Raw genomic sequence first — 20,667 nt, forward strand, 5'->3', positions numbered from 1 at the left:
TTGGGTTGAGAGGGAGAAGGATGCCTTGAGAGGCCTTGGGAAGCTGCTGCAGGATCCAGGCTTTGAGGCGAGAAGAGTCTGGCCTCGCACATGAGGCAGTCCTAGGGGTGGGAGATGGGGTGGGTGTGATAGGGGCTGACCTGGAAAGAGGTTTGCTTGACAGGGCTGCTCACTCCCACCGACCTTAGCTCCTGCTGAGCCTCCCAGTAGAGCCCCACAAACCTACCTGAGACAGCGAGGGAGCCCTGAGTGTCACCCACCCCTGCAGGCGGCTCCCACAGTGGGCATCTCAGTGGCCCAGCCTGTCTGGGCCTAAGCTGTCTCCAAAGCTGAAGATTGATGTTTTTATTTTATTTTATTTTATTTATTTTGTGCCTGCTAGGCAAGCGCTCTACCACTGAGCCACAGCCCAGTGTGGTGTTCTTGTCGTGTCACCAGATACTGCCTGGCGCACGAGGGCCCAGCGTCCGAGGTTAATTCAGAGCATCTGTCTGCTCACACCTGGTCAGTCCCTTGACTCCCTCTGTGCCTGACACGTTGTTTCTGGTGCTTTTCAGGCGGGGGAACAAACAGCATTACTGTGAAGAATGCCACATTCACGTGGTCCAGGGGAGAACCTCCCACGCTCACTGGGTAAGCCGGGGTATGGGCTCACACGGTGACAAACGTGTTCAAATTCTAGCCACTCTCCAACTCTGTGACCTTGACTGGGTCACTGTTACCTTTCTGAGCCTCAGTTTACTCATCCAGAAAAATAGGTCCAATCACTTGGCCTAGTGTGAGCAGCAGATAGGAAGGTGCCTAGCACAGAAGGCCCCTCTGATTGTGAGTGGCAGGAACTTTTCCCAGCTAGGCAGCAAAGGGGGATTTTTGGCTGCCATGACTGAGAAACCTGGCTTTCAAGTTTGGAGTGACCCAGGGCCTCACACTCCCTTGGAACTGCCCATCGTCAGTCCCTTGTTTCGTTTCCCTCTGGGCCACTTCATCCTCAGACTTCCTGACTGCTTATCGGTCCAGATTGAGTCACATGTTCTTCTGTGAGCCAGTCACTGTGCCTGGAGGGCCAGGGCTTGCTGGTGACCAGGGTGAGTCCCAGGCCGGCTTGCTGAAAGATGTCCATCCGCTGCGTGTTGGGTCAGGATGGAGTTTTACCTCCCTGACGCCTTCAGGCTCACCCACTTGCCTTCCTACCTGCCACTGTCCTGAGCTGTGTCTGGCACATCGTGTCCCAGAATTGACCTGTGTCCTGAGAGCCTGTCCAGTGCCTCTTCTTTCTGACTGGAGGTCTTGCTTCAGAGCTCTTTGAAGTCTCCTTAAGAATTCCACAAAGCTCAGGCTAACGTGTTCCTTTCAGAAACCAGATTTATCCCCGTGTCCAAAAACAATTCTCCCTTCACTTGGTATCTAAATGACTGCTGTATTTTATCAAATGGGACAAAGTCATCAGAAAAAGCAGTCTGTCCCTTTTATCTTGATTGGAAACTCATGGCAGGAGAACATGTCTAGAAGTTCTTCCTTATGTCTAGCTCAAATCCTGCCTCCTTCAATTGTAACTTTTCCACTTGTCCTAGTTACCCTGCTGCCTCAGTCCCCCCAGCCCTTCTTCCCTCCCCTGTAAGAATATTCCAGTCTCACCTAGACAGTGGCAGGTACCACATCCCTGGGCTTCCGGTCCCCTCATTGCGCAAGCAGAGACGAGCAGTGGGCACCGCACCCTGCATCTTCCTAAGAATGGGGACAGCAGAGTGTGCACCTCTGCTGTGTTGGAATCAGGACAGCAGCTTCTAGAATGCAGCCACTGCAGGGAGCCCGGAGCCCTGCCTGTGGCCACCCTTCCTGGGAGCGGTCTCCCAGCTGGCCAGCCCTGGGTGGCCGGGTGACAGCCACTCTTGCTGTGGCACCATGATCTTCCTTCACTTGCTCACCATACGTCTTAAAGGACCCATTTATACCTGTCTCACCTCCAGGCCCTTTGGTGTCTCCCAGCTGACAAAGCCTGGGGTCTCAGCACAGTGTGCCTGTGTCCTCCCAGGCCTGGCCACCACCCAGCTACCCACTCAGCTCCTTCTTGGTCCCCAGTCATGCTCACTCCCTCTCTCACTGAGGCTTCTCAGTTGCTTCCAGATACAGATGTATCTGGGTCTTGCTGTCTCCTCCTAGGCTGATGTGGAGGGTCCTGTCCTTCGGGACAGTTAATACCCTCCAGTTGGGTTTCAGTGTGACATTCCCCCAGGGCCCTCGCTGTCCTGCCCTCAGGTGCATCTGCATCCCAGCACCAGCACCTGCATTGCACCTTTTTTAGGACTGGGCTCAGCCCTGAAGCGGCTGGAAGACACACCATATCTTTAAAGCTCAAGCCGGCCCTGCCTCTGTGTCTCCATCCCTGGGTGGACAGGCGTGGTGGTGTGATGGCAGGCACAGTGGCATGCACTCAGGCTCTATGTCCTGTCTTTTAGCATCACCTTCTCCATCCCGGACGGCGCCCTGGTGGCCGTGGTGGGCCAGGTGGGCTGTGGGAAGTCCTCTCTGCTCTCAGCCCTCTTGGCTGAGATGGACAAGGTGGAGGGACAAGTGGCTCTCAAGGTAGGACAAAGATTGGATGGGGGAGGGGGCCAGTGGCCTGAGGGGCAGGCCAAGGGCAGGTGCTCTCCTTCACAGCCATCCCTGAGCGAGAAGCAAGTTCCACTGGCCTCTTGCTCTGCTATCCTGTCTTCCCGTCTGTCTGTTTCCCTCTTGTTCTCTCTGTGTTTCTCTGCTACCCCACAGACAGAATTTCCATATCAGCCATTGCCTGCTGCATCCCAGCTCTTAGAATGGCATGCAGTAGGCACTCAATAAATACACAGTGAGCACACAGTTCCTGTCTCCATCCTTCCCTGCCTCTGCCCCTCTGTGTTTGCTGACAGTTTTTCCTCCTTAGTTTCTCTCCATATTTCTCACAAATATGACAGAACTTAAATGTCGATTAACATGGCTGGAGTGTTTTCTTCCCGTGCGGTTAAGGAAGGAGTAGTTAAAGTGTGTTTGCTGAATTCTTCATACGGGGCTGGAGGAAGAGTGGAGTTCTATTGGTTTAAGCTTTAAACTAAGTGGAAATTCCCTAAGGGACCCTGTTCTGCGTGTGGCTTCTTCCCCAGGAGGCCTTTTCCTGGTATAGGAATAAGGCTCTTGCCATTTTGACATCACCATTTCCTGGAGTGTGGTGTGCAACAGACTCACCTTGCAAGATATTTGGGGGTTATCAGGGATGAGGCTCCAACAAAGTTGGGAACTACTGCACATTTAAACTCCCAACTTTTGGAGATTTGTAATAAACATTAACAAAATAAAGGCTCTGAGAAGTCCTGCAAGGAGAAAAAAAGGTTTAACTTTGTTTAGCCTAACATGTCCCAGGTACATTTCTTTGAACCTCTTTGTTGTCTGTACAACAGCCATTAACATTCTCATTGGGGAAGCTAGTTTACGTCATTGTTTTTATTTCAGTCCAGATCCTTTCTTTGTTGACTACTGTACCCAGATTCTGAAAGCACACATTACAGTAATTGGGTCCAAATTAATGACACCTACTGTTGTTTTAAGGAACATCCTGTTGTCTCTGGGCATGGTGGTGCATACCTGTAATCCCAGCTATCAGGAGGTAGAGGTAGGAGAATCAGTTCAAGGCTAACCCAGGCAAAAACTGTAAGACCCTATCTGAAAATAAAATTTAAAACACGGGCCAGAGGTGTGGCTCAAGTGGTAGAGCACCTAACTAACAAATTCAAGTTCTGAGTTCAAACCTCAGTACCACAAAAAAGAAGAGAAGAAATGTGCCGTTGTAAAGTGAGGTGGGTGGACAGGGTTATATCAGTGAGGTCTGTGGCTGAGGCTTTGTAGCATTTGGGGCCCTTACAGGTCAGGACTTATGTGGGAATTTAGATCCAGAGTCGGGGCCCCTGGTTTTCACATAGAGCTTTGTCCTTCCGGAACTCTCTTACTCACGCATCTTCCCTAGCCCCCCATTGCCCTCTTGGCAAAGGTCAGTGCGGCCACAGCCTGGTGTGAGCTGGCCCCTGCTGCCTCCAGCTCATGTCCTGCTGTCCTTCCGGTCGCACTGACCTTTATTCCCGGATGTGCAGTGTTTCCCATCTTTGGCTTTTTGCATGTGCTGTTCCCGCCTGACTCAATGCTCTTCCCTCTTCTCTGAGACTAGCTACTTCTTCACCTGTGCAGGAAGGAAGCCCCTCCTGGGCAGGCTGTCTTGTTGATCAAGACCATCTGTCCGTCCTGACCCTTGTCCTTCCCTACAGGGCTCGGTGGCCTACGTCCCCCAGCAGGCCTGGATTCAGAATGACTCTCTGAGAGAAAACATCCTTTTTGGGCGCCCGCTGCAGGAGCGGTATTACAAGGCCGTGATGGAGGCCTGTGCCCTCCTCCCGGACCTGGAAATCCTGCCCAGCGGGGACCGGACCGAGATCGGCGAGAAGGTCAGTACAGCACCAGCACCTGTGACCCACAACTGGCACATCGTCAGTGCCTTGAAATGCTGACCACAGCTCTCGCCTGTGGGTCTGTGAGTGGACGGGCCCAGCTGGGAGGGAGGCTGAGCTCTGGGTTTGGCTCAAATGGGTTCTCACTGGGGGCTGGGCTGTGGAGTCACTCAGTGGTTCCCCAAGGGGACATTTCTCATGGTGACAGCGGATGCCCCAGAGAGCAAAGCAAAAAGCATGCCAACACCCCTGAGTGCACCCTGTCCTGCCCATCACAGTGCAGGTCACAGAAGGTGACGTGGGGGGGTCACACGTCCACAGCCCCTGTCAAAACAGGTGACAGTCTGCTAGCTAATGCTTAGCGAGCACTTTCTGTGTACTGGACCAGGTGTTTTTCACCCGGTTGTTCTCCTCGCAGCCCCACGATGAGGCGTTTGGTATTTTCCCCACTTGAATGGTCAAGGAAAAGAAGGCATAGAGAGGCTAAGTGTCTTGCCCATGGCCACACAGCATTAGAGCCAAGAGTGGGAGGCTCCAGTATCCCTGTTGTTACCTGCTGCTACATTTTGTCACTTGTTTTTGTTGTCGTTTTTATTTTTTTGAGGCGGAGTCTTTACTGTGTAGGCCAGGCTGGCCTTGAACTTGTGATCCTCTTGCCTCAGCCTCCTGAGTGCAGGAATGATGTCACCACACCTAGCTTTTGTTTCGTCTTTTCTAAAGACACTGTTCTTTGTGCCTCCCACCATCTGCAGGTCCCCTCTGCCCACCCTGTTCGCTGTCACTGCCCCCAGACCTCCAGGTCTTTACAGGTGCCCTTCCTGCAGGCCTCCTCCCCTGCCACTGGCCACCGACTTGCTCTGGTGCCCCCTGATGGTTGTTTGGTGTGTGAGCTGTTCACAGGGCCATCCGGCCTCTTGAAAGCCCAGGAGTGAGTGCAGTGTGTTTTTGGTCACAGCCAGTGGCTCGCCAGCTTTCTTATTTGGTGAATGATGTTTAATTGAGGCACCCTGGTAGCTCCTTGGAAATGAAAAACAAGCTGTTCTCAGGGCTTTTTGGTTTTTCCAGGAACTTTGAGCTTGTGTCCCCTGGAATCCAAGTTCAGAATCTCCTGGAACTTAGAGAAGGGATGGAGCCCTCAGCCTGGGTCCTGCTCTGTGTTTCGTCTCCTTTCTGTGCGTTAGCCTTGTCTTTTTCTGCAGCGTCCACTCCCAGTGTCCCTCTGTAAGGACAGTATGAAAATCTGGAGGGAGACGATGGCACTGGCTTAGCCTGGCTGTAGTGTCTGCCCTGGGTGGACGGCCCGGGTCCGAGGGACCATCCAGCAACAGGATTCTGGCTGCTGGGACCCCGCCTGCGTGGGAAGGCGGGCAGGCATTTCTCTGGACAGGGCTGGGCAGTAAACCCCATGGGTGTCCACTGCGAGTTCCCAGCCAAACATGGCAATGGCATTGGGCCCACCTGTCATGGGCGGGGGAGTTGCTGCTGGTCCACGCCATGCCCTTCCTCCCCGGGCTGGGGCCCAGGGTTTCACAGTCCCAGAGTGGGACCCTGCCTTGACTGTGACTTCACAAGAGAACCACAGACCCTTGCAAAAACTGCTAGCTGCTCACAGGGGCATCAGTGACGGCCCCCTCGCCAGGTCCGTGTCTCCCCCAGGGTGTGAACCTGTCGGGGGGCCAGAAGCAGCGCGTGAGCCTGGCCCGGGCTGTGTACTGCGACTCGGACATCTACCTCTTCGATGACCCGCTCTCGGCCGTGGACGCCCACGTGGGGAAGCACATCTTTGAAAACGTGATTGGTCCTAAGGGGATGCTGCAGAACAAGGTACCTGCCGGGACACTGGGGTGGCGGCCACCCCGCTCCTGGTAACTTGGAATGCGGCCCACCAGGAGTCCACAACCTGGCTTAGATTTTTTTTTTAAATTGAACTTGTACACATTTCTAATGCTTCTCTTGGAAGCCTTCTCAAGGCCAGTGTCCTACACGGGTCTTTATAGGGGCAAGTCCTCGGTACTCACTGAATTTATTGTCTCCTCGGCCAAAGGAGGCCTGTCTTCCCAACGAAATCCTGACGCAGCTGCCCAGGGGGAAGTCCCACCCCTGTGCCACTCATGAGTGTGCAGGCTGCAAGTCCTTCCATGTCACTTGGCAAAGGGCTGAAGGCTGGAGCTGGAAAATTGCCAGAGCACCTTAACACAACAGGAAACAGGCTCGGAGTTTTTTTTTTTTTTTTTGTGGTACTGGGGTTTGAACTCAGGACTCAGGGCTTGCTGGGCAGGTGCTGTACTGTTTGGGCCCCACCCCCAACCCTTTTAGCTTCAGTTGTTTGTGGAGAGGGTGATAGGGCTTTATGCTTTTTCCCTGGGCGCACCTTGAGCTTTGATCTTCCTACCTACACCTCCTGAGTAGGTGGGATTACATGCATGAGCCACCACACCTAGACTTTTTTTTTTTTTTTTAGGGTAACAGGAAGGGGCATACTGGTTCTTCCTTTTCCTCCAGTAACATGTTTTCCCATGTGCCCATGGAAAAACATCAAAGTTGAAGAAAAACATGAAAAGCGAAAGCAATTACACCTTATCCCACCACTTAGAGATCTCTGTTTCTTTTGAGTCACTTTGCATGCGTGTCTTTTAAATTGACTTACGTGGTACGTGTGTACGTATAGGAAGCAACATGCACTTAGCCTGTCATAAGCATTCAGAGATGCCACTGAAATTCTGTGCAAACATAACTCTTAAGTATTAAAAAAAATTTTAAGTCTTAAAAAGAGAATTCATAACCATGGTAACAAAATGAGAGTACAAGAAGATCCATTTATGTGTAATAGTATGCATACATACACACGTGTACATGGTATGCGTGTATACATATGTACTTGTTGATATGGACACACACATAGTCCCCTCTTCCTGTAACCCCCAATTTTTCTCTTGAGAGTAGGGGTCAGTGAGCTAAGGATAGTTTCCACAATTTTAAATGGTGGGAGAAAAATCTAAAGAATAATTTGTGACATGCAAAAGTCATATTAAATATGAGTGCTCATAAATGAAGATTCACTGTAAGGCAGCAGCCTGCCTTCAAGGTGTCATCCGTTGCTGTTTCATGTCACAGCTGCAAAGCTGAGCCACTGCTCGGCGACTGCAGGGTCCAAGCTGAAAACATCACCAGCTGGCCTGTCAGGCAGAGGTTTGTTGACTCCTGTCAGTAGCATGCTGTGTGCCTTCCCTGACTCAGGTACAAGAAAATCCTCAGCATCGCAGAGTAATAGACAAAATTAAATATGTGCCCAAATACAAATGCTGTATTGGCTTTTGGGGAAGAAGGACAGAGAGAGGTACTTAAAAAAAAAAAATAAAGCCAGGTCTGGGTGGCTCACACATGTAATCTTAGCTACTTGAGAGACTGAGATCGGAATGATCGAGGTTCGAGGTCAGCCCAGGCAAAGAGATCTCAAGACCTCATGTCCAAAATAAGCAGAGCAAAATGGACGGAAGTGTGGCTCAAGAGGAGAGCACCTGCTTTGCAGGCACAAAGCCCTGAGTTCAATCTCGTGTCCCACCAAAAAAAACAAAAAGAGGTTGTTACTAGGGTCTGTGAGTTGCAGTGTCCTGTGGTCACACGCTTGCATGGTAGCACTCTTGACTTTTAGGTTTTGTTACAGAATCCTCCTCCTGGCTCCCCTCGTTAACTTGCAAACTCCCCATTCTGGTTCATGCACACTGTTGTGTGCACCGTGACCCTGGCGGCTGGGCACGGTCTCTGCTGGGTTTGTCTCCTGCCGCCAGCCCTGCTCTTAGCCCGGCACCCATCCTGTTGGTGGATTCAGGCTTTTGTACGCTTCCATCTCAGGTGTGTGTCCTGCCTTCGGACCTGAGAGTAGGGGTCAGTGACTCCATTTTTGTCACCATCCTTCCGAGGCCTGTGTCTCCTGCATGTGTGCTGACACGGCTGGGTTTCCACTTTGCCTGCAGACACGGCTCCTGGTTACACATGGCATCAGCTACCTGCCACAGGTGGACGTCATCGTGGTCATGAGTGGCGGGAAGATCTCAGAGATGGGCTCCTACCAGGAGCTGCTGGCCCGGGACGGGGCCTTTGCTGAGTTCCTGCGCACATACGCCAGCACTGAGCAGGACCAGACCTTGGAGGAGGAGGGTAAGGGCAGCCATGGGCTCAGGTGGCCATAGTGGCCTCTTGGGGAGTCTCCAGCACCCGGAAGACAGCTCATTAGGGCTTCAGGGTGGGAAGTGGGTCAGGCTTCCCAGGGACCAACTAGAAGAGAGAGCCCCTTAATGTCACAGGCCTGGATTGAGAGGGGGCAATCCAGCACTTCCCCACCCTCCCCAGGGCCCCAGGCACCAGGCTGTGGTTCAGCTGACCGCATCGCAGGTCCCTCCCTGCCTGGGAGTGTCAGGGTCCTGGCAGAAATGCGGACAGTCATGGTTATCATCCTTCCGTCCCTGGGGAGGAGAGAAGCCGGTGGCACACGCAGTGTATTTCAGACAAGTGTGAGGATCAGGAAGCACAGCACAGGGTTTGAGGGTGCGTGCTTGGAGTCGGTGGCCCTCCATTCGATCCCAGATGCTGCTCTTGGGAGCCATGTGATTTCAAGCCTGGCTTCTTGCCCTCTGAAGCTGTGTCCTCACTGATGGAGAGGGGTGACAGCAGGAAGTGTCTTGGAATGTGGTGAGATTTGATGGACGTGGAGTGTTCAGTGCCTGGCTCTTCCACAGCTGTCTTGTTCCCGCCCTGGAGAGAGTGACTGGTGCTAGCGTCTGTCACAACAGACCCACCTGCCTGTTCCCAGCCATCTTGCCCATGTCCTCCTAGACTGGGGCTCTGGCAGTGAGTTAGTCCCTGTGGACTTTGGGCTGAGTGGACCGACTTGACACGGGCAGGTGGGCTTCGGAGAGTCATCAGTGAGGCCAAGTTCAGGGGTGGTTTTCAACCTTTCCTGGCCAACCTGTGCTCTGTCCTGTGCCACACGGGCCTTTCTGAGGAGGCTCCGCCCACCTCCGTCCAGGAGAGGTGGCCAGTGCTGACATGGGCAGGAAAGACTTCCTTGCACCCCAAAAAGCCACACCTGTGGTCTGGGGGACCCGGCTTTGGTTCCAATGGTTGCTAAAATGAGTAAAACTAAAGCAGTCACCTGTGTTCCCTGCCCTTTCCAGGACTCCCTGGGGCTTAGAGCACGTCTGTTACAAACTTTGTTCCAAACAAGTCTTAGGTAGACAGACCTGGGGTGGGGCCACAGGGCAGCCCATAGCACAGCTCCTGTGGGCAAAATAGGTGTGTGTGTCTGGGTGAATGGGGGTTCTTGGGGGATTTGGGGGACACTAAGAAAGAGCTCTTTGCTGTTTGTTTTGGTCATTTGGGGATTTATTGAGCACCCAGTATATGTAGAGTTCTTGCATGAGCTCCTGGGGTTGCCATAACAAAGTGCCATAGACAGGCGACGTAAACAGCAGGCATACTGTCTCATGGTTCTGAAGGCCGGAGGTCTACAGCCGAGGGGTCGGCAGGGTTAGGTCCCTGAGGGCCATAAGGACAAACCTGCCCAGCCTCTCCCATCCTGGCACAATGGCCTCCCTGGCCTGCACGCTGCCTTCATCTTCCCGGGTGGGCTCCTGTGTGCCTCGGTCTCCAGCCTTCCCTGGCTCCTAAGGAAGCAGGGAGGCCAGAGTGGGGCTGCCTGCCTCAGTGCGCCCCTCTGTCTCCAAGTGCAGCCACACGCAGTTGCTGGGTTAGGACCTGGTATGTGGGTTTCAGGGGACACAGTTCAACGCTAACCAGTACCGCTCCAGGCTGGGGAGGAGATGGCAAATTCCTGTCCTTATGGACCTTGAAACCCAGAGGGGACAGAGATAAAAACTAAACCCACAAAGCTGGTTTCTAGCAGGATGAGGGGCGGAGCCGCAGGGCAGCAGGCTGGCGATTGCATGCGGTGGTCAGAGCCTCTCTGGGCAGGTGGAGGGCCTGGGAAGGCGCCAACCAGGAGAAGATGTGGGGAGCAGTGTGCAGACCATAGGGAGCCAAATGTCCCAAGGCCTCGGGACCCTCGTGAGCTCAGTTTATTGAAGAAACAAAAAGGAGGCTGTGTCCACCCAGACCAGGGTGGGTAAGGGAATCGGCGGGAGATGAGGGCATTGGGGTGATCACTCCACAGGGCCTCCAAGGTGAGGCTTTGGGGTTTGGTCTACATGCAGTGGGGAGCCATTGAACGTCAGAGGAAGCAGCTGGGCCAAGGGTACAAAGTGGCTGCCAGAGGACTGGGCCTCACACCTGGGTCCTCATTCACAACTCTGCATTAAGCAGTGTGCATCATGGTCCCTGGTGGTTTTTAATAACACATTATTGAGATGTAATTCGCACATATCCTGAGCTTGTGAACATTCCCCTCAGTCTCAAAGGAGACCCTGTGTCCATTTGCAGCCACTCCCATTTCTGCCCCAGGCAACCACTCAAGTACTTTCTGTTACTATAGATTGACTTATTTGGGACTTTCAGATAAACAGGCTCTCACAGCATGTGGTATTTGGTGACTGGTTCTGCGCACGGAGCTTTGTGTTTTCAAAGTTCATCTGTATTATAGCTTCATGCCCTTTTTGTGGCTGAATAATACTCCGTTGTATGGACAGACATTTTGTTTATCCGTTAGTGTGCTGGTGGACATGTGAGTTGTTTTCGGTCTTTGGCTGTTAGGATTTGCTGCTATGATGTCCCGTGGTTCACAAGAAGTGTTTTTGGTTTTGCCTATGTGTGACAGCTGACATTCCCTGATGGTTTTTATTTTATTTTTTGGCAGTACTGGGGATTGAATCAAGCAAGGGCTTGGCACTTGCTAGCCAGGTGCTCTGTCATCTGAAGAACGCCCCTAGTCATCTCCTCAGCTTTTAAATTCTCTGGTTGGAGTCAGTTTCTATACAGTCATCCCCTTATAGTTGGGAAGTTCTGCCATACAACTAGCCTATTTGTTCTTGCTGCAGAATTTTTCATCTCTGTGTCTTAACCCTCATGGCAGATCCTGGCTACTGGGCAGCCACTGCCTGGTGGGCTGTGCCTAAGCAGAAATAACCCTCTTGTTTCTAAATCAAGAGGACAGGTTTAACTGAGTCTTCTTTCTAGAATGAGATCTGTCCATCTGTCTCCCTGCTTGCCCCAGCCTTGCCTTCCACCCAGGTGAGCAAGAAGCATCCTTAAATTCTGTCGGTCCCCTTGCTTGCTCCCCAGCTGCCTGCGTGTCCAAAGCAGATAGCACAGAGTACTGCTGACTTATTATTTCCTGTGCATGTCGGGTTTAACTGGGGGATGAAAATACCAGCCATCACCCCAGCACTTCTGCGGCCTCCCATCCCTGACTCAGCCACCCGGCCTCTGGCCAGGCAGGACACAGAGACTTCGTTGGCCTGTGGGTCTTCAGTCAGACCAGGTGGCGTGCTCTGTCCCCCTCCCTGGAGGGCCCTGTCTGGAGCTCTTGGTATCAGGCTGAGTCTTGCTCAACCTTGGCCAAGCTTGTGACCTCAGGTCCACTCGAACCATGTTTTTTGCTTCTGCCCAAGAAAAACTTTTTCCTTATTGAATTCAGCACGTCTTTCTCAGAACACGCAGGGTCAGGAGTGTTCATTGCAGGCTTTCTCTCTCAGGGTGATGGAGAGGGGAGCTGACCTTAGGGAGATCCAACCCCCCAATCCCTGGTGTTTCTTACATTGGTTTCTAGGATGTCTGTTTACTTTGGATGGCAAAGAGATGAGTACCAATTGACTCATAAGCCTTCATATCTGGGAGGCAAGAATGTTTTATGATTCTGGTTTCTTTCTTTTTGGGTTGTGTGTGTGGTTTCTGGGACTGGAACCTAGGGCATCACACATGCTAGGCATGTGAACGGTGTCCCCCTCTGTTTTTATTTTTTAAGAGCTTAACTTAAAGCCTAGGTTGGAGAACAGTATGACATTTGACCATGTCTACATGTTTTTGGTTGTCATAGCTGCAATGGGGGTCACTGCTGGGATCTACTGAGTTTGGTACTGCCTGGATTGTTGCTCCCCGAGTTCGTGTCCTGACGCAGTCGATGGTTGAAGGAGCAGGACAAGCAGTTAGGAGTTAAAGCAAATTCACGCCACAGATGAGGAGTTAAGAAGAAAGCAAACACAAAGTTTACTGAAAGGATCTCAGAGCTCCCTGACGGGTGGGACTCAGTGAAAGAACTAAGTCGGGGGATAACTGCAGCTCATGAGATTAGGTAGAGGCCAACTTAGACATCCCTTCCACTCTGCCTTTGACACTGTGGCTGTAACTGACTGTCTAATTGACTTCTGATCAAACCCGGCCATCTAGTCGTCCCTCATCCTTATCAGACTGGACATTCCAAGAGGGTCTCGTTAATCCATCCTGACCTTGAGGTGTACCACCTAACATTTTATGACTGCACTCATTATTTTGGCAAGACCTGTTTGTTGTTTATCTTGGGAAAGTTTGCTGTGTTACTGTCTTTTTAGGGGTCTGTATTTTATCTTCTTAGATAACTGCCCTTAAGGATGTTTCATCTTGTTTTCCTTGTCTAGGAAGAGAAACTGCTGTGCCTCAGCACCTGTGTGCAAAGCTGCTTTAAGTATGCCTTCCTGTTGCCTTTCTCTAAAACAAAGTCACTTCTGCCATCTGTCCCTTTACATCCCCAGGGTTATTTCTGCCATTTTATCTCCCTGCAAATTTGTCCCCTTACAAGTTCAGCCCAGCAATGCTAGCGAGTGGCATACAGCATCCAGGACACCCCCCCACTCCCCTTCCCACCATAGCACAGAACCACACAGCTCACGGTGTCATTTGTGTGGAGGGTGAGAAGTCCTGACCTCCTCTGGCTTCAAGCCACCCACAGTAACTCCATGGAAATCACCAAGAATCAGGAAAGAGATGCCCTTTGCTGCCCAACCCCAGGGAGCAGCTTAGCATTCAGCATTTTTCCTGCCTTTTCTAGGCTTTTCCCTGACAAAGTCAAGGCCACAGCAAGCCGTATTCTTCTGCCTGCTCTCTTTGCTTTCTTTTTCTTTTTTTTTTTTGTGTGTGTTAGGCAAATGCTACACCCCCTACATTTTCAGGGTTTTGTTTCTTTGTTTGGTTTTGTGGAAAGCCCTTTTAATTAACTAAGAAGTAATTTTAATCAATTGTTTCTTGCCTTCCTGAGGACTGAGCCCAGGACCTCATACCTGCAAGGCAAGCTCTCTACCACTTGAGGCTTGCCCCACAGTCCTTTTGCTTTTAGCTTGTTTTTCAGATAAGGGTCTCATGCTGTACTCCAGCTGGCTGGCCTGGAACTCATGATTCCCCTGTCTTTGTGTCCTGAGAAGCTCAGATTATAGGCGTGCTTCACCACACCTGGCTTCTTTCTTTTTTTAACACTGCTTCATCAGCATCTCTCTGATGTACAGAAGTGCTGAGAACACTGAGCAGCTGCAGGAGAGCCCTGGGAAGACAGCACATTCCTTTCAGCTGCCCTCAATGACTGCGTTTCTTCAACTCTTTGAGGATGGAGAATTTTCAAGATGAAGCTGGGGGAATGAGGTGGGGCCGTACAGCCAGGCAATTCCGTTTTTGGGCAAAAATGAGGCGTTGACTATAAAGCAGTCACTGAGTCCTTCTCTCAAGGGAGGCTGGCCTGCTGGCCCTCGCCCAGGCGGAGCTCCAGAACCTTATAGAGCACAGGCGGTGTTGGCATCAAAGTGAGACTCCAGCCTGGGTTCGCTTCTGTGGTGCAGTGGTGGAGGACACCTGCTTGTCACCATCAGAGACCTTTGCCTGGTACTGGGAGGAACACCCAGAACATTTGTTGGATAGTAAGTGTTTTGCTTTAAAATATAACAATAAAAAGCTTTTTATAGCCAGGCATGGTGGCTCACATCTGCAATTCCCGCTACTCAGGAGGCAGAAATCAGGAGGATCACGGTCTGAGTCCAGCCCTGGACAAAAAGCAAAAGACCTGAAAAATAACCAAAGGAAAAAATGGGCTGGGGGAGGGGTGTGGCTTAAGCGGTAGAGCACCTGTCTCGTAAATGCAGGGCCCTGAGTTCAAACCTCAGTAGCATTAGGAGAAAAAACAAAAGTCACATAAGTGAATAAACTACACCTGACTGTTTAAGACATGCCCTGTAAACAATCTGTAGGTCAAAGGGTTTTGATTTTTCTTTTTTTCTTTGTGGTACTGGGGATGGAACCCAGGACCTCACAGTTGCTAGATAGCAGTTAATATTGTGTATTAATATAGCTGCAGAAACATCCAAATTAACGGAAAATGTGAGCTGGCTTTCCCTGTTTCTTTCAGCTCTGGTTCACAAACCAGCTTTATAGGTAGGGACTGTGACAGAGCACCACGGGGCCACTGGAGTGCTCCTTGTGGCATTAAAAGGTCAGCACTGCTTGTTCGCCAGTCCTTGTCAGCCTGTCCATCTGCCTGTCAGGTGTGTACACAGAGTGCCTACCATGTGCCATGTGGAATGGTGTAGTGTGCATCCTATACAACTGTACGTGGCGTCTCAGGTGCTGGGGGTAGAGTGGTGGAAAAGACCAGTCTGTGTCCTGGAGAGCTCTTGGTCCGAGGTGGGGGCAATCTGAGAAATCCAGGACATCGTGGTGATAAATACAGCATCCGAGGCTGAGGGCCTGGGAGAGGCCAGGTGGCACGTGAACCAAGTCACTTTCTCTTCCTTTTTTCTTGGGTCCCTATGCAGTTGGGGCAGTATTGGGCTCCCTGGGGCAGTGTCTGTGTCCTAAGAACTAAGGCTGTGGGCTGGCGCTGACCTCCCCACCCCCTGCCCCCTATAATTCTGACCTTTTCTCCCTCTGCTGCCATGGATACAAAGATGAGGTGGGGCACATCATCTCCTAGTGCTAGTGGTCTTTCAGCCCAGTTGTGACTTGTAGGAGGGGCTGCTTTGGGCAGTGTGTTTGTCAGGGGCACACCCAGCACATGTGGGATGGGGACACTGAGCCATCACTCCCTCTGGGTATTTAGATGGGAGCTTAGGGCAGGGGCTGGGCCGTGGTTCCTAATGCTTTCTTGGATCTTGTGAATTCCCAGGCAGCACAGTGATGGAGGAGGAGGAGGAGGAAGGTCAGTAGCTCCTGGCTGCAGCTGGCTGTGTTTGTGGATTGTAGAGTGAGGCTGGGGTAGGCTGGGATTGTCGCTGAGTGCCTGGCCAGGGCCTGGGGCTGTCTGCACTTCCAGCTGGAGGCTTTGAGTTTGCGTTCCCCAACCACTCACCTGTCCTGTCACCCAGACTTTGGCTGAGCTTTGTGGTCTTCTGGGTCAGATGAGTCTGGCCAGCATGCCTCCGCAGAAACTGCTCTGATGCTCCCAGCACACAGTAGGTGAACAGTGCAGGGTAGCAGTTGAAGATGTCAGGCATGCATCCTAGGGCAAGATCAAGACACATCTGGGCCAAGACAGACGGGTGACAGCTGTGGAGTAGCTGCAGGTGGAGTGGGAGTGACCAGCAGAGGACTGGACCTCTGCTTCCCCCTTCCATACATAGCCTTGGGGCTGATGGGTTCAGACTAAGGGCTCTGAAGCAGCAGAACCAACCCTGGCCAACTTAAACCAAAAGCTTAAGTTCCTGTTCTCAGTGTGGCTTTTTGTGATTATAATCCCAGCTACGTGGGAGGCAGAGGTAGGAGGATCACTATCCAAGGCTGGTCTGGGCAGAAGCGTGAGACTCCATCTAAAAGGCAAATTAGAAGCAAAACAAGTTCTAGGGGCATGGCTCAGGTGGTAGAGCCAAGTGTGAGGCCCTGAGTTCAAACCCCAGTACCATCAAGAAAGAAGAGAGAAAAAGAAAGGTTGTTCTCTAGGACAGAATGAGCAGAACTCAGGAATCCAGACAGAGCCTTACCAGATGGGTCTCCTGGGACTGTCTTTGGTCCTTGTGGCTGCTGATAGCACTTTAGAGTCCCAGGAGAGGGACCTCCTTAGCAGGGGAGCCTGGGCCCCCTGCTGGGCAGTTGCTGTGGCTGGTGGAAGGGGTTTCAACCCCTCAGAAGAAGCCAAGTGATGGTGGGGCAGCCCTTGGGTGGAGATGGTGAAGCAGCCTCGGGGTTCTCGAAGCTCCTGTATGGAGCTATGGGTTGTACAAGTAGTAAGCAGAGGGGAAAGCTGGGGGAAGGGTGGCCCAAGGCAGCTGGGTGGGAGAGAGGAGGTCCAAGGGGCGCCACTCTCAGGATAGGACCCTCTGAGTATGGGAAGCACCCTGGTCCCTGCCCAGAGAAAGGTGGCTAAGGCCACTCCCCACTCCTGGTGTCTGCATGCTTACCATTCTTCCTTCCTGGATGACATGACTATTTGCGTGTTTGTGGCTTACAAAAACAAACCCTAGCCGAGTGTGGTAGCTGAGCGCCCTAGCTATGTGGGAGGCTGAGATTGGGAGGATTGTGGTTCAAGGCCAGCCAGGGCAAATAGTTTGCAAGACCCCATCTCCAAAATAACCAGAGGAAAAATGGACTAGGGGTGTGGCTCAAGTGGTAGAGCGCCTGCTTTGCAAGTGTGAAGCCCTGAGTTCAAACCCCAGTTCCTCCAAAAACAACAAAACAGATACTGCCATTCAAGGAAGTGTTAGATTCTCGGTCCTGGATGTGCCCGGAGTCATCCATAGAACATGTGTACAGGTGCCCATGTCCTCAGCACCTCAGCCGTTCTGCACCGAATGTCAGCTGTGCCAGGCACTGTGTGTCATCTCAGCTCGGCCTGCCAAAGATGAGGTCAGGCCTGCTGTCTCTCTCATTTTCCAGATGGGCACGTCGGGCTCAGGGCGGTCTCTCGCTTCCTGAAGACACAGCTAGGAAGCAAGAGGAGGAAGCCCCGGGTACCAGACTGGCCTGGTCTTAGAGTCATGGCCAGCACTGGAGCTGGGCCCAGGGTATCCGCTCATTTGTAAAGCCCCCATCCCAGGTGATGCATTCACAGCCAAGATACAGAAACTCTGGCACCCCTCCACCCTTCCAGTCTCACCTGTGGCTCCTTGTGGCCATCCTGGCTTTGTGCACTTGGCATGTATTCATGTCCTATCAGCGAGTTCCCAGTGTCACCCTGATGGTGATTGTGTACTTAATGGATTTGTAGCCATTCTCTCTCTCTCTCTCTCTCTCTCTCTCTCTCTCTCTCTTCCCCTCTCCCCTCCACCTCCCTCCCTCTGGCACCAGAATGAGGAACCCCATGGGGGAGGTGTGATAGTAACCATAAGCCTCCCTGGGGTAGATTGGGAGAAGGAGCTGTGATACCAAGTGTAGCCTCAGGCACCATCACTTTCAGCCCTCCTCGTGGCCGATCCTGCCCAAAACAGGGCAGCCCTCCAGCTGGGATGTCCCACTGTGGCATCATCAGTTATTCAAATAGTGAAATTCTTCCTCAGTACTAGGCACATGGCTATTGTCCCAGGTACCCTCCCCTAGGCCATGGGGATGTCCCTGTGACCTGGCCATAGCAGGGCTTTTGAGTCTGTGCCTGCTGCCCTCCTCACACTGGTAATTATTTTGAGTATGCCCCCACACACACACCTTGATGCTTGGGGGCCAGAGGGCTTTGCCCTTCCCCCGTGGACCCTTGCATCCTGCCCCATGGGCTGAGCTGACCGTCATGGGTCAGCTGGTACAGGCTGCTGCTCACACCTAGTGCCCTTGCTGTGGGGCCCTCCTTGGGCGCTCCGCTCTGTGTGGCTGGGCTGCCTGTCGGGGGCCTCAGCGAAGCAGGCCTTCCTTTCTGAGGTCCCGTATCCAGCATCCAAAGTGACCTGTGTTCTTTCTCTTTGGTTTTGGCCTTGTCTGGCTCTTGAAACCCTCACTGTCCCCGTGTGTGTCTTCTAACAGGGTTAACAGGCCTCAGTGGTCCAGGGAAGGAGGCAAAGCCGATGGAGAATGGCGTGCTAGTGACGGACACCTCAGGGAAGCACCTGCAGAGGTAAGCATGGGAGCCTGCCCTGGTTCTCCAGGCCCCTCAATTCTGCCCTGTCCAGCAAGGAGGGACAAGGATGCTAGCTACTTCACTCCACCTACCAAAAAAGGCCTGAATACCTCATGGCCCAGAAGGTGTGAGCATCCCGCTTCCCCACCCAGCTCCTCCAGGGCTTCAAGTTCCAAAGCAGAGTGGCCGTAGCCCAGCCCTGGACCTGTGGGGACTCGACCACACAGGAGGGGGTGTGTGTGTTTGTTTGTCCCCACTCCTGGCACCCAGGTTCCCTGCTCAGATTCCTCACGTGGGCGTGAAATGTCCAGGATTTGCAAACCAGCATTTGATTGCAAATAATCACAATAAAGTTGGGTGTGGTGGTACATGCCTGTAATCCCAGCAACAGGAGGCAGAGGCAGGAGACTCTTCAGCTTGAGGCCAGCCCAGGGCAAAATTAGTGTGACCCTGTCTCAGAAACAGAATACAAACAAAAGGGCCGGAAGCGTTGCTCAAGTGGTAGATGCCTGCTTGACAAGCACAATGCCCGGTACTGCCAAAAAGAAAAACAAGAAAGAGGCTGCCTTAGGCAAGACCACTGGATGGGAGGAGTGGCACTCCATGGGCTTTGTTCCATAACCTGTCTGTGCCTCAGTTTCCCACCCATCAAGTGGGGTTTATGGTAGTACCTACTGCATGGGTGAGCAGTAAGCCACACACGATATGGTGCGTGTTAACGGTGCCTCATCCTGTCAGTACTGGATGAATCACACTCAGTTGAGGACTGCCTGCAGTTGGATATTTGGGGAAAAGGGGGAATTTCACAGACATGGGGCTGGGGAAGAAATTGGTATGAGCGGCTGTGCCCATGAGGACATTCATTGTCCACAGTCCCCCCGCCCCGGGATCCAGACTTTGTATGGGACAGGCACTGATGCCCCCCTTCTCTGTTGGAGCACCCGTCCAGATGGTGACCAGTGTCTGTGCTGCTCGTGCGTGAAATGAGCACGTGGGGGTGGGGACACTGCGGGCTCACAGCTACACGCAGTCCTGGTCGTGGGGACAAGTGGGCCTGAGGGGTGGGGTCTTGCTGAAACGTAGAGCACCTGGAGGGCTGAGAGGCAGGATGCAGACCTCTGAAAGGAGCTGTTGTCTGTTGCTAAGCAACAGATGGCCACCAGTTTAGCAGCTTTTTAACTCAGTTTCTGTGGGGTAGGGGTCTGGGCGCAGCTTATTTGGACCCTCTGATTCAAGGTCATGGTGTCCAGGTGAGAGGTCTCCTGGGAAGACCCAAGCGCCAGTGACTGGTGGCAGAACTCTGAACTTGAGGGTGACGCTACTTACAACTCCCCGGGCCTCTCCAACTTGAGTGCTTGCTTCAGACAAAGAGGACAGTAGGTGTCTGCTACCTAGACAGAGGTCACACCTGGCTTGAAGCAAGCAGCAGGGCACGGGTTGCTGAGACGTCCCAGGACAAGGTCCTCGAGAAACATGGTAATCAGGTGGTGGCTGCTCGGTCCTTCCCACAGGCAGTGCAGTGAGCCAGAGTGCTTGTCCTCCTGTGTGCCTTCCTTCCAGAATGGCCACACGCGCTGACAGCCCCAGCCTGTGCCTGGTACAGTCCGAGCCTGGATACCCCACAGGGGGAAAAGAGCCAGTGTGCTGCCAGGTTCAAATCCAATCTCAGTCCTGCTCTTTGACCAGGTTCCCCATTTGCAGAAGGGGTTTGGCTCTGTAGTCCTTGACCTGCAGTTCTAGAAGCTCCAGAAAACAGAAGGCTTGCAGGAAGCTTGTTTTGGAACTAGAATGTATTAGAAATAGGTTCTAACCTACGTGGGCGGCAGGTTCTGACCTGAGGCCACAGAGCCCGGGTGGTGGGGTGTCCAGCTGTTTGCTGCAGATCGGCCATGGATTTGATGATGGCGGGCCTCCTCCGATCACTGGTGGTCCTGTGATGTGTTAGCCACACTAGCTTTTTCAGATAGAGTCAGATCCTGCACGTCTCTGAGCCCAAAGTTTAAGTAACGCTTGTGGACTATGGTTGCCCCTAGGCATTATGGGCAAGCAAAGATGGAGCCCGGCCCCATGCCTGGCACAGAATGTCTGCTTGGTACATGTGGCTTTGCTCTCGTTGTCATCCTGTGCAGCTTAAGTGCTAGTGGGAGTCTCCAGGCAGTACATGGAGACCTAGGATGTTGAGCGCCTGGTCCTGGGCCTGTGGGCTTCTGAGGTCCTGACTGGAGAAGAAGGTAGCTTCAGCTCCCACCTGGGTTC

The 20,667-nt window shown here is 52.5% G+C and overlaps 1 protein-coding gene across 3 annotated transcripts in view; it reads left to right on the forward strand.

Annotated features, from left to right (window-relative positions):
- Abcc1 (ATP binding cassette subfamily C member 1 (ABCC1 blood group)) overlaps positions 1-20,667 on the forward strand; it is a 123,141-nt gene that overhangs the window by 80,374 nt on the left and 22,100 nt on the right. For all 3 annotated transcript variants that reach the window (XM_020181572.2, XM_020181571.2, XM_074060444.1), the window contains 6 exons: positions 558-633; positions 2,457-2,583; positions 4,290-4,466; positions 6,126-6,293; positions 8,444-8,627; positions 18,318-18,408. In XM_020181572.2, coding sequence (XP_020037161.2) covers positions 558-633; positions 2,457-2,583; positions 4,290-4,466; positions 6,126-6,293; positions 8,444-8,627; positions 18,318-18,408 — 823 coding nt within the window. The remainder of the gene's footprint in view (positions 1-557; positions 634-2,456; positions 2,584-4,289; positions 4,467-6,125; positions 6,294-8,443; positions 8,628-18,317; positions 18,409-20,667) is intronic.

Source organism: Castor canadensis, chromosome 17, assembly GCF_047511655.1.
Source record: "Castor canadensis chromosome 17, mCasCan1.hap1v2, whole genome shotgun sequence".
Taxonomy (NCBI): domain Eukaryota; kingdom Metazoa; phylum Chordata; class Mammalia; order Rodentia; family Castoridae; genus Castor; species Castor canadensis.